Here is a 16,540-nt window from a genome sequence, read left to right as displayed (position 1 = left end):
GGGTCCTGGGATCGAGCCCCACATCAGGCTCTCTGCTCAGCGGGGAGCCTGCTTCTCCTTCTCACTGTGCCTGCCGCTCTGCCAGTTGTGCTCTCTATCTCTCTGTCAAATAAATAAATAAAATCTTGGGGCGCCTGGGTGGCTCAGTCGTTAAGCATCTGCCTTCGGCTCAGGTCATGATCCCAGGGTCCTGGGATCGAGCTCCACATCGGGCTCCCTGCTCTGCAGGAAGCCTGCTTCTCCCTCTTCTACTCCCCCTGCTTGTGTTCCCTCTCTCGCTGTGTCTCTCTCTGTCAAATAAATAAATAAAATCTTTAAAAAAATAATAAAAAATAAATAAAATCTTAAAAAAAATAAATAAACAAACTTAACAAAAAAGGCAAAAATGAATATAGAGAAACCATTTAGGAGACCAACATAATCATCTAAGAGAGATCCATTTTATAGAAAAGGCTGATAAAGGAGTAGAGTTGAGAGTGGTAGAGAGAATCAAAATCAAGAGTTCTAATTTGATTATGTTAGGTTTAAGATATGTATTAGACATGGACAAGTAGGTATTAAGTATGTAGTTGGACAGGGAAGAAGACACACTGGGGAGTTAACAGCATATGAATGTTTCTAAAGCCATGGAATTAAATGAGACCACTGTGGGAGAATACAGTAGAGAAGAAATGACTCAGGAATAATATTCGACAGTTAGAGCTGGAGAAGTTAGGCAAAGGAGAATGAGAAATGAGGTACAAAAGCTAAGAGAAAAAAACTATCCCCAGGAAGAAATAGCTATTCATGTGTTAGATGCTGCTGACTGCATAAAAACTGTCAGTCACCGGGCAGTTGGGTGGCTCAGTTGGTTAAACGTCTGACTTCAGCTAAGGTCATGATCTCAGGGTCCTGAGAATGAGCCCCACATCAGGCTCCAGGCTCAGTGGGGATTCTGCTTGTCCCTCTGCCCCCTCCCCCAGCTCATGCTCACGCCTCTCTCTCTCTCAAATAAATAAATAAAATCTTTAAAAAAAAAAACCAAAACAAAACTGTCAGTCTCCTCAGCAAGAGCAATTTCATGCAGTAGGGGCTTAAGTTCAGTTGGAATGGGTTGGAGAAGACAATGAAAAGCAAGGAAATGACACAACAGATCAAGGTAATTCTTTGAAGAGTACTCATGTAAAAGGAAAGAGAGAAATGAAATAGTAAGTAGAGTGTCATGGGGTCAAGAGGTTTTGATTATTTCTTAACTCTAAAAAACACAACATATTTGTGTGCAGATTAAAAAACAAAAATAGAGGGAAAAATTGATGATCAAGAGAGAAGAGTTAATTATAGAGCCTCCCTGTATCACTGGAGAACAAACTGAGCTCACCCTCCACTGATTTCATCATACCTATTTTCTCCATAATTTATGTGACACCTTCTGTGATCTTGTTTTCCTAATGTTAAGAATCTGCTCTTTGAACAGCTCTTCCATTTTCTAGAGCGATATACAAATAAAATATAGAAAGCACTTAGCATATAGTAAGCAATCATTAAATGGAAGCATTTTTATGTGCCTCTTCTCCTCAGCTAGAACAAAGGTGATAAAAGTCAGAACCTTTCATATTCGCTGTGGTAGTGATTTATCTAAATTCTAATAATTATTCCATTCCACTAACTTTTAATGATCAATTTTTTAAAATGTGAATTACCTCCATAGTTAATGCTAGACTCTGGTGTGTTGGAGATATCTAGGAGTGACCCTATAGAAAGGGAATGTTCAGCTGATGGGCGCTTACGGGGAGGAAAAGGTGACATGTCTGTCTCTCTTGAAAGCTGAGCAAGTGTCTCTTTTAAACGACGTCTTTTGCGATTGCTGTTTGGGGTATTTAGAGAAAGCAGTGACACTGATTTCTTGAGCTCAGGAGTATTAGCCTGCAATCAAAAGCACAAAAGCTCAATTTTACTTCCTTGGTTCTATACTGAGACAGGAACAGAAGAAAAATATATTTACAAGTCTGACAAAATCTGGATTTTGCACAATAATTTTACAACTACACACTCTGCCAGGTAATTCAGAAGATTCATAAAACACAATAGTAAAGGGACCACTGTAATTGCCTAACCCCAAGCACCTCATTCTGTTTCTTCACAGCTCTATCACCATTACATACTCATTTGTAAGCTTGTTTACTGTCTAGTCCCGTTAGGCCATAAACTCTGGAGGGCAGGGACCATTCATAGTCTGTTCACTGTATCCTTAGCATTTAGCACAGTGCCCGGACATATTGCTCTACAATATTTGCCGAATAACACTTGGCTTTAAAAGCTCTCTCCTGAAATTTTAAGTAGTTTTTAAACTTTATGGTTAAGAACCCTATACTAAGAACAAAAGCGTCAGAAGACAATATAGTACCTATCTAGATTTTATAGTAATACAATAAATCTGCACCTCATCTTCAATATTCATTCAAATTAAATCTCCAACTAAAGAAAATCCTCCCTTAAAGCCTGGTTCTATACCTTTATGCCACGTTTTGGTGAATGATACCACTCTTCACCAATCTAGCATGAAGGCTGCATTTTCCTTGCCTACAAGCCACTACCAGAGTCATTTTTCTAATGACATCTCCCCCCTTAATATTCTTCAATGACTCCCAATACTTACCAAATTCTTTAACATTTTAAAAACCACTTGATTCTACCTAAATCGTAAGCTTTATTTGTTGGCCTTCTTTCCCACACTCTTTTCTAAAGCCATACTAAACTACTTGCTATTTCAATGCACTTTCAAGTTTCACACCATCTCTCACCTGCTGTCTAACTTGAATGTCCTTACAAGGTTAGCCTCATAAGTTGGCTCAACATTTATTTACTCTTTTCAGTCCTGCCTGAGTCTCTCAGAATGAGGCTAGTTAAAATAATTACTCAACTATAGCACATATTCTGCACTATAGTTGTTTGTATATCTAGCTTTCCCTTAAGGTTCTAAGTTTCTGAAGATAGGAATGTTACTGTTCATAATAATATCACTACGAAGTGGCACAGAATGACATACATTAGATTAAAATAATTCTGCATTGAATAGTTTTACTTAAATCTACACAAACTATTACTTAATAACTAACTGTTCAATTATTCTCAAACTCTTAAACATGACTTAAAGATGACTGGTATGCCAATTATCCCACGCTGTTTTCGAACAGAAGTGTTATCTTTATACAATCAAATGCACAGAACAAATGACTAATGGACAAAAAAGCATACCTTTTCATATAAATACATAGTTTCTCCAGCTCGGGCATCCATTTGAATGCTTCCCCAGAACCACTAGGTAAAAGGAAAGAAAAAATTAATTAAGAATTTATCTTATCAGAGAAGCAATTAGTGATATTTTTAAAAAACCAATCTTGGGGCTTCTAGCTGACTCAGTCGGTACAGCATGCAACTCTTAATTCTGGGGTCATTAGTTCAAGCCCTGCATTGGGTGTGGAGCCTACTTAAAATAAAAAAATAAAATAAAATAAAAATAAAATTCTATCTAAAAAAAAGCCAATCTTATTCTAGAATTACTTGCCTCCTGCTTGACAACATAAAGTTTCTTCGAAGGTTCAAATGGAAGTTCTTTTACTACATTCTCTTCAACTACAAGGTGAGTGCATCTTTCATCTCCAATGGGTAAATAGTTACCTCCTAAAGAGAAATGCATGCAAGCATAAATAAGCCGAACTATTTATCTCCAAACCTGAATTTTTAAAGAGGCATATTTGCCAGGAGATGATAAAGCAAGAGTGGGAGAAAAAATATAACTTTTAAATTATAGTAAATTCTACCTTGCATTTTAGTCATTTCTTCCATATTGGTTTTTTCTTCATCCGAAAATCCCAAGAAACTTAAAATGCAATCTTGAAATGGAGGAACTTTAAATTCATTTCTGAAGTCATCAACTGATGCACAGAAATCCCTAAAAACAAAATATACTCTTCTAAAACCAGCTGAAGTTCAGTAGGTATATCAATTTATAAATCTATAATAATTCTCAAGGTTTTCAGCATAATCCATTTATTGAAAATATTTTACATGTAGTCCTGAAATGTTCACAAAAACATCCAGTTAAAAAAAAAAAAAAAAGAATTGGTGTGTCCTCAGTCATCCCGGAAATAACTTCTAACAAAATCTGATCACAAGTAGTCTTTACAAGATTCAGATCCTTGCTCTGGACATGAAATTTTCTATGTATTCCAGGGGTTCTGTAGTTTCATGAAATGTTAAATAATGATGAAGTAGAATAGCAAGGAATTATGAGGTTGGAAAGCTTAACGGGTTGTGAATTGCAATCACCACTTAGAATGTAACTAGACAAACACAGTGAAAAAAGTGTAACAATCTAAATATCCAGATGCATTAAGTTTTTATGTAATAGTTTTAGAATGTTAACAATAATCAAAATTATTTCACAAGGTAAAGTCTGAAGATATCACAGATACTTTTCAATTTTCAATTTTTTATTTTTTTTTTTTATAACTTTGCTCCTCCTAGACTTTATTCCTTAGGCTATCCAAAGACTAAATTCATTTTATCTACACTATCTATGAATTTAGGGTTTTGGGCACATGGGTTTATATTCATAACATACTTAATTCAAATAATGAGCTACTGAATTTCTAGAAGTCCAATGTGCTATCCATAACGCCAGAGCCACCTTGAACTACTGAATTTCTAAACACTTACTGTTCATTCCGCCTTTCCCAAGCTTTATAAATCCATTCTGACTTCATAATTGGAGTGCCCAGGCTCACAGCAATCTAAAAATATAAACATCAATTATAATAAATTTTCACCTTAAATAACTGCATTCATGGAATTTCTAAGCAATTTTATACATACTGTTTTTTGCAGTTTTAGATCATTATTCATCTGCTTTCTGACAAAGTATAAAGAAAAATTAACAGAAAAACTGTCTTTCAATCATACAAGTTAGGTTAAAATAATTTAGAACAAGTTCCATGATGTCCAAACCATTTCCTTATTTTATTTTATTTTTTTAAAGATTTAACTTATTTATTTGACAGACAGAAACATAGCGAGAGAGGGACCACAAGCAGGGGGAGTGGGAGAGGGAGAAGCAGGCTTCCCGCCGAGCAGGGAACCCGATGCAGGGCTCGGTCCCAGGACTCTGGGATCATGACCTGAGCCAAAGGCAGACGCTTAACAACTGAGCCACCCAGGCGCCCCTCATTTCCTTATTTTAAATAAACATAACTCTGAAGCTAAGTTCATCTTTATTTTACTATATTTCTATTTCTCCTTTCTCCATCTTTACTTCCTTGGAAGTACTGACTCCCAAGATAGGACTAGAGAAGAAAATATCTGATTAAGTCATGAAAAACTAAGATATGAATTAGAAAGAATACCTCCCAGGAATTCAACATTACCCCAAAATTACCATTTGTTACATAAATACCCTGATGGAGGGTGGGAACAAGGTGATAAATTCTTTGTAGATATTCAAGTGCAGTCTTAAACTAAGATTTTAATTCTAGTAAAAGTAGTTTCTCCTGTTCTTTTATAGTTTTCGCTAGTTAAATCTTATAACCATTTTATAAGAACATAACTTTGTTCTTATTAATACCATTTAGACAAGAATGAAATATCTGCTCAACACTTCCTAACCCCCTTATTCACCAACACTTATAGTAACCTTTGCTAATGTTAATCATCTGCCTGAAATGTCACCCATCTACCAAACTCCACAATCCTACTCATTCACAAATCCTACTTATTTCAAGACCTAACTCAGGTTCCATTGCCTCCTTAAAACCTAAAGGACCACACTCCTATAATTCAAAATTTTTACTAAATGTACATATAGCAAAAATGGAATTTCTGATCCTCAATAAACTGTGGGAGAAATAGATAGGATGAAAGTACTGTTATTAAATCCACCCCCCCAAAATGCCTACTGAAATACACCCAAGTTTACATACCCTGAATTTTTCTCCTTGTGTACAATTTGCCACCAAATGTGTAACTTTTGAATTAAAGTCTTTTCGAATAACTCCACCCATGTGATGAACCAATGTCACCAATCTGACCTCAAAAAAAAAATTAGGGAACATTAACTTTATGATTAATTTGAACAAAATTTTAAATTATGTTTAGAAGTCATTTAGAATCTACTGAATAATTTTTATTTATAAGGTACATATAAGAATTTTTATAAAGATAGGAATTTTATGTCAAAAAAAATTAAAGATTCATTGCCTAACAAGCACAGGCAAAATTATACATAGAGATAAGCTAGTAAAGATAATTACACAAAACTTAATTAAACAACTGGCTTTCATGCATCCTAAACAGAAGACTTCTTTTAAACACCAGGTTATATCACACCAAGATTCTGCCCACAAAGTTACAGTATTACCCTATTAGCTCCAACACAGAAAATTTTATGAATCAGAAAAGTTTCTATGAATTCTCTAGGGCAATGAATATACTTTAAGCCTGGACTTGTATAACAAAAAATTGCAATGTATTAACAAAAACTTGAAATAACATAGCTGATGATACTTAACAAAAAGACAATTTAAACAGATCAGATAGTAATGAAGTCTTTCTCTTAATTCATATGCCTGCCAGCCTAAACAAAATGTTTCTTTACAAGGCTCTTCATAATGTTTTTTCATAAAATTTAAAATAGTATATTCATAAATTCTCCTTCAATATGTTTGAAATAAAACCATGATATAATTAACCCCCCAAAAAATGTCAATTTAAATTTATTTGGCTGGAAAAAATATTCCTTGAATAGAATGTTTTAAAATACTTACTAGTTCTTCTTTTTTCCTAAATCCAGTAAAGCATAGTACTAGATTCATCATGCTTGTACAATAGAGTGGACGACATGAAAAAGGCAAAGGCTAAATAAAGGACACAACAATTTTAAATCTGTGAGTTTTCTTTATAGTAGAGAACAGAACACATCTTTCTCAAGCTAAAACATATTTCCCCCTCTTGCCAATCAACTTTGTCAATCCAAAGATTTCTTGCATTTTTCCATATGCAACAAAAAAATAGCAAAAAAAGATTACAAGTTTTATAATACAAAAATCCCCCATAACTCCCGATTTATATTTGACACACACAATCTAAACGCACTTTACTACTGGCAAATTAAACATATTTATATGCAAACTTTCAGTTCTAAAATATACTTTGACTCAAAGTTTTATGTGCTAGGAAAAATTTCAGACTCCATACACTATTGTAAATGTTTCCAATTAAAATTCCAATTTAAAACAGTTCAAAATATTTTATAATGAACACTATGTAAATTACACATATACTTGAACCAAATATGATTCCAATTTTTGAGCTAAAAAAATGGAAATAGTAAATAATTTAACCAACAGAAATAGATATATATATGTATGTGTGTATATATATATGTGTATGTATGTATATATATAAATAATAGGAAAAGAATGGTTAAAAAAATAAGTATAGATATATAGTTCCCACCATTATGCAAGATTATTTAACAATTTTGGTCTTTAAAAGGTTTACTTGGTTTTTTGAAAGCAACACTTCTGAATCAAAACAGAGAATTAAAGATTATCATGCACCTTACTAAGTATCTATAACAAAAGAAGCACAAAATTGACCTATACAATTTTAAGTTAATAAGGCAAGTTTAATAAGAATGGCAAAACATAGCAACAAAACCAAAGAATACAGACTAACTCTACTACAACTCTAACACTGAAATGTTATTTAAAAACAAAAAGCAGGGGCTCCTGGCTGGCTCAGTTGGAAGAGCATGCAACTCCTGACCTACAGGTTGGGAGTACAAGCCCCACACCGAGTGTAGAGATTACTTAAAATAAACAAACAAATAAACTTAAATTTACAACCCAATATAAAAAAAAAGCTAAAATAATTTCTTTAATTTTAAGCCATGCAGTAACAAATAAAAATGGAAATGTGTACTTATTCTGTGGAAGAAAATAAGTTTATATATATATATATATATATATATATACATTTCTGGAACCCAAGTTTAAAAAATTATTTCTCCCAAGATACTGCAGGTATTAAGATATATATGTGTGTATGTATACACACAAATATGTAATTGTCATTATTTAACTTTCGAAAGTCTTAGACTTTCACTCTTAAAAGTTACAATAGAAAGATTTTAAAAACTATATTGGAGTAGCCAATACTATCCCTATTCTAAATCTTACACACTCCCAACAATTAACAGGATGTTTCTGCTTATGAATTTTCACAAAATTCATTAATAAAAATTTAACCTTGAAAGTCATAATAAATGTCTATTTTCTTACCTCTCCTTTTTGGGCACAGTTTAAGATAACTGGTGGTCCAATAATTCTATAATCAGTCTTGTGTAACTCATTAAAAACAGAATCCTGGAAGTCCATGACTATGAATACATTTTCAAATTCTGGAGAATCCAAACTTTCAAATTCTTCCGGTGATTCCATCTTTACAAAGGGCACTTTAATTTCCTTGATTTTTTTCAGGTGGTTATTAGAAATAAAAATTATTCATAGATTACAAAGTTAATTTATGTAACTCTAAATAACACCTAAAAATCAATTCACTATCAACACTTTTTTATATTTGTAGTAAACTTTTAAATCACACAATGAGCATTATACTTAATAGTGAACAGCCTTATTTCTTTACTATTTGTTTTTTTATATATACATTTCTCCATCTATACTGATATTAAATTTTGAATATTAATATTATAAAGGCATAACTTTGGACATGACTTAGTCATTATAAATCTAATACACATATAAAATTAAAATGATTTTTTTGAGAACACACATTTTGATAGTAAGATGCATTACAAAGATACCCACTATTACTTTTTATTCTCACCAAGAAAATGATGCCACACTTAACAGTTCTTCCTGCATAAATCATCTTCAGAATGATTTATAGAAATAGAAAAAATACTATGGCACTTAGTATCTACAAAAAGGGTATAGATTAACTTAATCATTTCAGGATATATGAGGGAAATAAGAGAAAGATATGAAACATGTAGGTAGCTATTATGTGGCAAACGTAGAATATAAAAAGGCTTTTTCCTGTTTAACAATTTATAATGTACATCTATGAAAAAGAATGAACATATTTAAGTACCTGTATGACTCCTATGCAAAAAGAATAGAACCATTTAAAAGAAAATCCTGAATAGGTCAGTAAATTGTTTGGGCTTTATTTGCTAGGCTGATGTGATGAGCTGAACTGTGTATCCTCGAAATTCACATTGAAGCCCTAACCCTCATACCGCAAAATGAGACTGCATTTGAAGACAGGGCCTTTTAAGAGGTCATTAAGATTAAATGAGGTCACGTAGGTAGATCCTAACCCAATCTAATTGGTGTACTTACGGGAAGAGGAAATTTAGACACACAGAGTTATCAGGGATGTGCATGCCCAGAAGGGCCATGTGAAGACACAACAAAAAAGTGCTGGCCATCTGCAAGCCAAGGAGAGAGACCTGAAGAGAAACCAAACCTGACAACACCTCGATCTTGGGACTTCTAGTCTCCAGAACCTAGAGAAAATACATTTCTGTTGTTTAAGCCACCCAGTCTCGGTATTTTGTTATGGCAGCCCTCACAAACTAATACAGCTGGTATACAGAATTAGATATATTTCATATGCTGAGACAAATTCCCTGATGACTGTCAAATTATTGTGATTTATATTTTTTAAGATTTTATTTGAGAGAGAGAGAGAGTGTGTGTGCAAGCAAGCAGGCGGGGGGGGGCAGGGAGTCTTAAGGAGACTCCATAACAATCGTGGAGCCCAACCCAGGGCTGGATCCCACCACCCTGAGAACATGACCCGAGCCAAAACCAAGAGTTGGACACTTAACCGACTGTGCCACCCAGGTGCCCCTGTGATTTATAATTTTGGAAATAAAGCAAGAATTTGGAATAAACATAAAATTAATGGGAAAAAAAGAAGCTAGAGTTTAAAGAAAAACATCAGACCTTTGTGAATATATGTGTGCCTTTTAAATTTAACAATGCCAAATTACAGTGTAAAAAGTTCATTACTTATAATATATACCATAGTTTGGGATTTCAGAAACACCCAAATTTTTTAAATAAATATAAAAGATTCTGTTCATCTAGCTTCAGAGTGCACAAAATATACCTTGTGCCTAATTTAGGCCCAATCACCATTAAGTGGAATTTAAGAATACAATCAAGAGTAGTGCAGCATGCCACATGCAATGAAATGCTTGACCTACCATATTAACAACACTTTTTATTAATTTTTCATCCGACTTTCCAGGACAACTTTCTCTTATCTTTATAACAGGGACTTCCATTATTTTAATAGTCTGTGGAAAAGAGACTTAAGTATAAGATTAAGAAAACTATAAAATTACTTAAACACTGATGGAAGAAAGATAGCCTTTCTTAAAAAAAAAAAAAGCTAAAATTCCATACCTTTAAAGCTTTTATAAGTTCTTCTTGTTTTCCAGCTTCCTGAACCAATATCAGTCTCGTTTCAATTTGAGGCATTTCTTCTATTAAAATTAAAAATGTTTAAATATGTTTATCAGGTACTAATATCAAAATCAACAGTTCTTAATCCCTCTTTTCGCTATATCTGGCATGTTTTTCCATCTTTGAGGAGACTCCTAACTTTCTCTAAAATTAAAATGACTTAATTCTCAGTTTATTTTTTAAAATTTGGCCATCTATCACTTTAGAGAAAGAAAAAACAAATTGCCACAAAGTATACAAACATTAGCACTCCTCCTAACCAAAAAAAGCATTCACTATCTTGCACAGCCATCCTCTTCAACAGTGCACGCAACTTCGGGACAGACCCATTTATATAGTGGCTAAGGGAGTAAGTGGCTTTTCACCTAACCAGTCATAACTGGGTAAATTCTAATAGTGTTGCAGCTAGATTGCCCTCACACACAGAAAAAGCAATATTCAACAATAAGATGCTTTCTCCTTCAATCTGAGAAGCATTAATCCAAACAATAATCAAAAATCTATACGGTATAAATGGCTAAAATCAACAACACAAGAAACAACAGGTGTTGGTGAGGATGTGGAGAAAAGGAACCCTCGTGCACTATTGGTGGGAATGCAAACTGGTACAGCCACTGTGGAAAACAGTATGGAGGTTCCTCAAAAAGTTAAAAATAGAGCTACCTTATGATCCAGCAATTGTACTACTGGTATTTACCCAAAGAATACAAGAACACTAATTCAAAGGGATACACCTACCACTATGTTTATAGCAGCATTATCTATAACAGCCAAATTATGGAAGCCAAGTATCCATCATCAATTGGTGAATGGATAAAGAAGATGTGGTGTATATATAATGAAATATTACTGAGCTACAAAAAGAATGAAATCTTGCCATTTGCAACAACATGGATGGTGTTAGAGGGTATAATACTAAGAGAACTAAGTTGGTCAGAGAAAGACAAATACCATATAATTTCACTCATGTGAAATTTAAGAAACAAAACAAGCAAAGCAAAAAAAATAAGAGAGAGAGACAAAGCAAGAAACAGACTCTTAATAGAGAACAAACTGATGGTTACTGCGGGCGTGGGGGGAGTTAAATAGGTGATGAGCACAGAGTGATACATAGAAGTGTTGAATTACTATATTGTACAACTGAAACTAATATAACACTGTATGTTAACTGGAATTGAAATAAAAACTTCAAAAAACTACAAAGCATAAAAGATTCTGTCAACAAATATTTACTGAATAACCGTACTCTAGCTTAACAGTATTACAGTTAAATTCTAAATTCCTAGTCAGTTTAGGATTAAAATAGTGATTTGGTGTTTTAAAGTTGATTAACAGGTTTACCTTCAACATATGAAGCAGATCGAATAACTACATTTTCCTTAGAAATTTCAGTAACTTTAGAATCAAAAATAGAGGAGTCTGCCAAGCTTGTCCTCCCAGTAGTAGATGTTAATACACTATTGTCAGCCATTGTTAGTACTCTTCTACGTTGGCTGAAAAAAATAAAGTTTGAATAAAAATACATGAGCATTGGGCAAAAACATGCATTAGAGGCTCTACTTTTATATCTAGAATTTATAAAAAGTATTACTCATTTTTCTTAATACTGAACCAAAGAAATGTCAATTAACCTCTCTGAGCCTGTTTCCCCTTCTGTAAAATATACTACTACCTGACTCAGGAATATAGTAAAAATAACAATGTATGAAAAGTACTAAGAACATTACCTGACATATAATGAAAATTCAAGAAGGTAGTCATAAATATTCTATCTCCCTCCTCCTCTACCCCTTGCCCTCAACCAACCCATTTTCCTATCTTCATTTACAATACTACCATCATCCCTCAAATAATCCCTGTCAAAAACTATATCTATCCTTACCCTTTCCTCTACTTTATTTTGCCTCCCCCAAATTCCTATCAACCCTATCTCAAGTATCTGGGACCTCATAGAGTTGGCTCTGATTATTAATTTATTGCCAAAGCAGCTTCAAATTTTAGAAAGAAAGAGCTGAGACCTGGCCCCACTTCTCTATGGTCAATGCCACAGTGGCCACTTGGTCAAATACAACAGCTCCAAACAACTTTATCATCAGTTTCTTCAGATCACTCTCCACATTGTTGCCTGGGTTGTGGTCCTAAAAACAAATGTGACCATATCACTTCCCTGTTTAAGAACTTCCATGAGCACTCTTCCCTATAGGGTCAAGTCCAAATTCACCATCAGGTTTACAGTTTGGTCCTAGCCTAACTCTTCAACCTCATCTCCTGTTTAATTCCCGCAGTCCACATATACTGTATGCTCCAGCCACAATGTATTTCTCAGCATTTTTCAAACACAGATCACTATTTACTCCACACACCTACTTACATTTAATAGTACTCAATTCTCCACCCAGCACATCTTTCAACCCCCAACCCACTGCTCTTGACTCATCCTCTGTGGATGTCTCTATATATCTCATATGCAAGTAGATTGCTCTCTTATCTGTATTTTCATATTACTTTACTATCATCTCTCCTTTAAAAGATATAACAAGACAATTACGCATGGGTTCGTGTCAATATGGCTCTGGACATTAAAGGATTTTTTTTTTAAGACTTCCAGGACTTAAGAATTGAAAGGTTGGGCTAAGAGGGAATAAATAAAAAGTTAAATGAATTTTCATCAATTCAAATCAAGGTTATTATGTAAGTTTATTATCTTGAAGTTAATTTCCAGAATATTGGGCAAATATAAAGAGGAGGCCCTATCTTTATCTGGTACATGTCTGACCTACTGTACCCTCTCCTACTTTTTTTAGGTTAATAAAATATACAAATATCTTCCACCAGCTTTTTATCAAAGTAATAGTTTAAATAAACTATATGCTGTGGAGAAACAGCATATAGTTAAGGTATCATTAGCATCACTTCTAGATGGTGATATTAAGTAGTGCGAAGATGAGCACACTAATAATATCCAAAGACCTAAGCATAACTGTTAGGCGCACACTTCAAAGACAGGCAACCCAGCCTCCTGTCTCAACTCTGCACTCAGTTTCCACAACCAAGAAAAAGATAGGAAACAACTCAAATCCAGTTGTGATGAAAACTGAATAGATGACATCTTAAAATGAGTGACAATTATTAACTTTCATAATATTCATAATGTGGACATTTTTAATTGTCTTACCATACATCCATATCAATCATTATTCTAAAGCTCTCCAAAGGAATGCCCCAACAGTTGCTAATATGAGTCTCTATTTACAATCAATGACAAATTCTATCCAGCCCTTATTTTTTGTTAAGTCTCCTACACCTAACGGTTTCCAGTGAAAAAGAAAAGCCTCTACAAAGGCTATCATTCAAAGTTCCCTTAAAAGAACCTTAAAAAAAGTCAAGAGATGAACTAACATACTTTAAGGAATGAAGGAGGGAGATTTTAATAATCAAAAACATGAATTTACATTTTTCTCCTATGCCTGTTTAAAGGCCAACAAAACAGGTAATTAAAAATTAAAATTGTCTCTGTTAATACTGTATATGATCAATTTATTGCTGAAATAGCTTCAAATTTTAGGAAAAAAGAGAGTTGCGTGGAAAGTTGATGACACACCCAACGCTCTGATTACAAAAGGAAATACACTAATCACTTTTTCACATTCATGCATTCTGTAAGCGTGTAAGACAATAGGATCGGTGTTCATAAACCTATACAGCTTATTTCTCATCCAAGAACATAGTCAAGCAGCTTTTGACTAAATAACACATGCCTCTTTTCATCCCAAAGAGAAAATCTGTCACTTAAACAAATATTCACTTTAGTTTCCTTTTACTTATTTTTTTAGGCAATCATCTTTCAGAGGAGCTAAATGAAATGCTGGATATGATGGTAGTGTTACTAACAATAATAACATTAGTGTTAACATTATAAACATTATGGTTAATATTTATTTAACGCTTAATATGTGGCAGACATTGTTCTAAGTCTTTTACTTTTATTTACTTAATCTTTGAAACCATCCTAAGAGGCACGTACTATTGCTATCTCCATCTCATAAAGAATCCTAGAAAAGAGAGGTCAAGTAACCAGCTCAGTCAATAAAATAGGGATTCAAACCCGGGCTGATTCCAGAGCCTTGCACTTTTAACCACTAAGCCAAACAAATCTGTACCGGGGAGGAAGGCGCATGCGGGGGGGTCGGGGGGGGGGAGGGTTAGGCGGAGGCCGGAACGGGCTGGCGTTTTTAAAAACTAAAATGTAAACCTCCTACAGAGAAGACACCAAAAAGAATCCTAGAGTGAAACCACTAAGCACTCTGAGATAAGCCCCCGAAGGCAGCAGCTGTGGGCCGCCAGAACCGCAGGGACAAGGCGGCTTGTTGAGACCACGCTTCCCAACTCCCTCCCTTCATCCAGACATTCTTGCGGAAGAAATATCTCACCAGGTGAGAGATGAAGATGCCCAACAACCTGGAGGACTTTGGGATCCCACTGCGCTCACTGCCCAGCTGTTGGTAGTGCGGTGGGGGAGTTCCCAGAGCCAGGAAGCCTGAGCAGGGGTGCTCCGGAATTCGCGGTCATGGGGCGGGGCAGCCAGACAAGAGAGGGGGCCCACTGCTCCGGGGACGTTGGCCCACTCCCACCTCCCCTACCCACATCCACAAAGTCCTCACCACTCTCAAAAAACGCCTCGGAAGTCCACCTGTTCAAGCACTGATTCCCCTTACTGGTACCGCCATTCCTCGCGGGTGTCAGCCACAACCAATTCAAAAAGTGAGCCTCTTTCTCTAAAAGCCATGCCGATTGGCGCGTGATGTCAACCTCCTTCCCATAGGCTGCGGTCTCCAGAGGGGCGGTGATTGGCCACTGCTCTCCGCCCACCTCCCCGCAGGCGCCGATTGATTGGTTCTGCGTGTGTTTCAAATAAACCTAACGGCTCGCACGTTGGAACGACAGGAGTTTGTAGAGAAGTGCCCGGATGTGACCGGGAGATGGTAGTGGTAGCTCCAGGGCTTCTCTGGGAGTGGCAGGTGTGTCTGAGGCTACCGCTTGTTTACTCAATAAACTTCCCATTTCCTGAGTCAAGTTTGAATGGATTCCTGCCCCCCCCACACCCCGCGCCAGCTTTTTTTTTAAGCGTCACTAAATCCTTTAAATTAAATCAGTGCCCCCACGGTTGAATTTTTTTCACTGCTTGCTGGGAGCTGAAAGATTTTCCTGCTTGTGTGCTTTCTGCTTTAGGAATGTTATTGAAAGTAGGCTTCAGAGGTTTTGACTTTGGTTGTTGGCGTGGCACTGCCATGGACAGGGAGGGGCTCTCCAGGTGGACTTCAAATCAGCAGCCGCCTATTTAAATTCTAATGTATGTAAGCACTGCACTGGTCTGAGGAATTTCACCGGTGATTAGAATACATTCTTAGTGTTTCTCGGACTTTTATACATATATATATATATATAAGTTTACACTTGAACAAATGTAAAAATATGTCAGGAGATTCTAGAATCTCCTGGAGCCAAAGTAAATTGCTTCTTGTTGCCTCCTCCGGCCACCGTGAGATCTTTTCTTTCCTGTAAAGTCTAGCCAAGAATTTATCGATTGTCCTGTAATTACTATAGCTATTGTGAAAACTATTTTATTTTCTTCAATTTCTAAATATGATACCCTGTAACATTATCTCTTAAGAAAAATACTTCTCCCCCCAGGTAGGTTTTGCTTAGTTCCCACCTAATCACTGATTTAAGTAAAAGAAGAAAGGGAAATCCGTTGCCCAAATCTTAAATCCCAATAAGAGAAGGAAAACTTGCACTCTGGAATGGAACACTTCTGACCATGTCAAACAGATGAGAATTTACAAGTTTTCCTGATTTTGTCAGGCCACTTTAGAATCACTGAAAAGTGTAATGTAATCCAAAAGAATGCGTGATGCAGTCTGGTAATTATTGGTTTCCCTGTTTATTACTGAAGAATATTTGCAGTCTGCCCTTCATTATAATGCTGTGATAACCGTTAAGGCAAAAGA

At 35.3% G+C, this 16,540-nt stretch overlaps 1 protein-coding gene across 8 annotated transcripts in view; it reads right to left on the bottom strand.

Annotated features, from left to right (window-relative positions):
• Positions 1 to 15,353, bottom strand: part of ECT2 (epithelial cell transforming 2) — a 60,141-nt gene extending 44,788 nt beyond the window's left edge. For 3 of the 8 annotated variants that reach the window (XM_081829686.1, XM_006733597.3, XM_081829693.1), the window contains exons 1-12: positions 15,194 to 15,353; positions 11,874 to 12,025; positions 10,473 to 10,552; positions 10,271 to 10,363; positions 8,316 to 8,498; positions 6,798 to 6,887; positions 5,955 to 6,062; positions 4,699 to 4,772; positions 3,801 to 3,931; positions 3,545 to 3,660; positions 3,235 to 3,297; positions 1,680 to 1,902 (exon numbers count right to left, since the gene is read on the bottom strand). In XM_081829686.1, coding sequence (XP_081685812.1) covers positions 1,680 to 1,902; positions 3,235 to 3,297; positions 3,545 to 3,660; positions 3,801 to 3,931; positions 4,699 to 4,772; positions 5,955 to 6,062; positions 6,798 to 6,887; positions 8,316 to 8,498; positions 10,271 to 10,363; positions 10,473 to 10,552; positions 11,874 to 12,003 — 1,291 coding nt within the window. In that variant the 5' untranslated portion in view covers positions 12,004 to 12,025; positions 15,194 to 15,353. The other 5 variants (XM_081829692.1, XM_006733599.3, XM_081829691.1 and 2 more) reach the window with 4 other exon arrangements.
• Positions 15,354 to 16,540: the final 1,187 nt, after the last annotated feature.

This window comes from Leptonychotes weddellii, chromosome 1 (assembly GCF_054177405.1).
Source record: "Leptonychotes weddellii isolate Sample4059 chromosome 1, ASM5417740v2, whole genome shotgun sequence".
Taxonomy (NCBI): Eukaryota; Metazoa; Chordata; class Mammalia; order Carnivora; family Phocidae; genus Leptonychotes; species Leptonychotes weddellii.
This window is presented reverse-complemented; position numbering and strand designations above follow the sequence as displayed.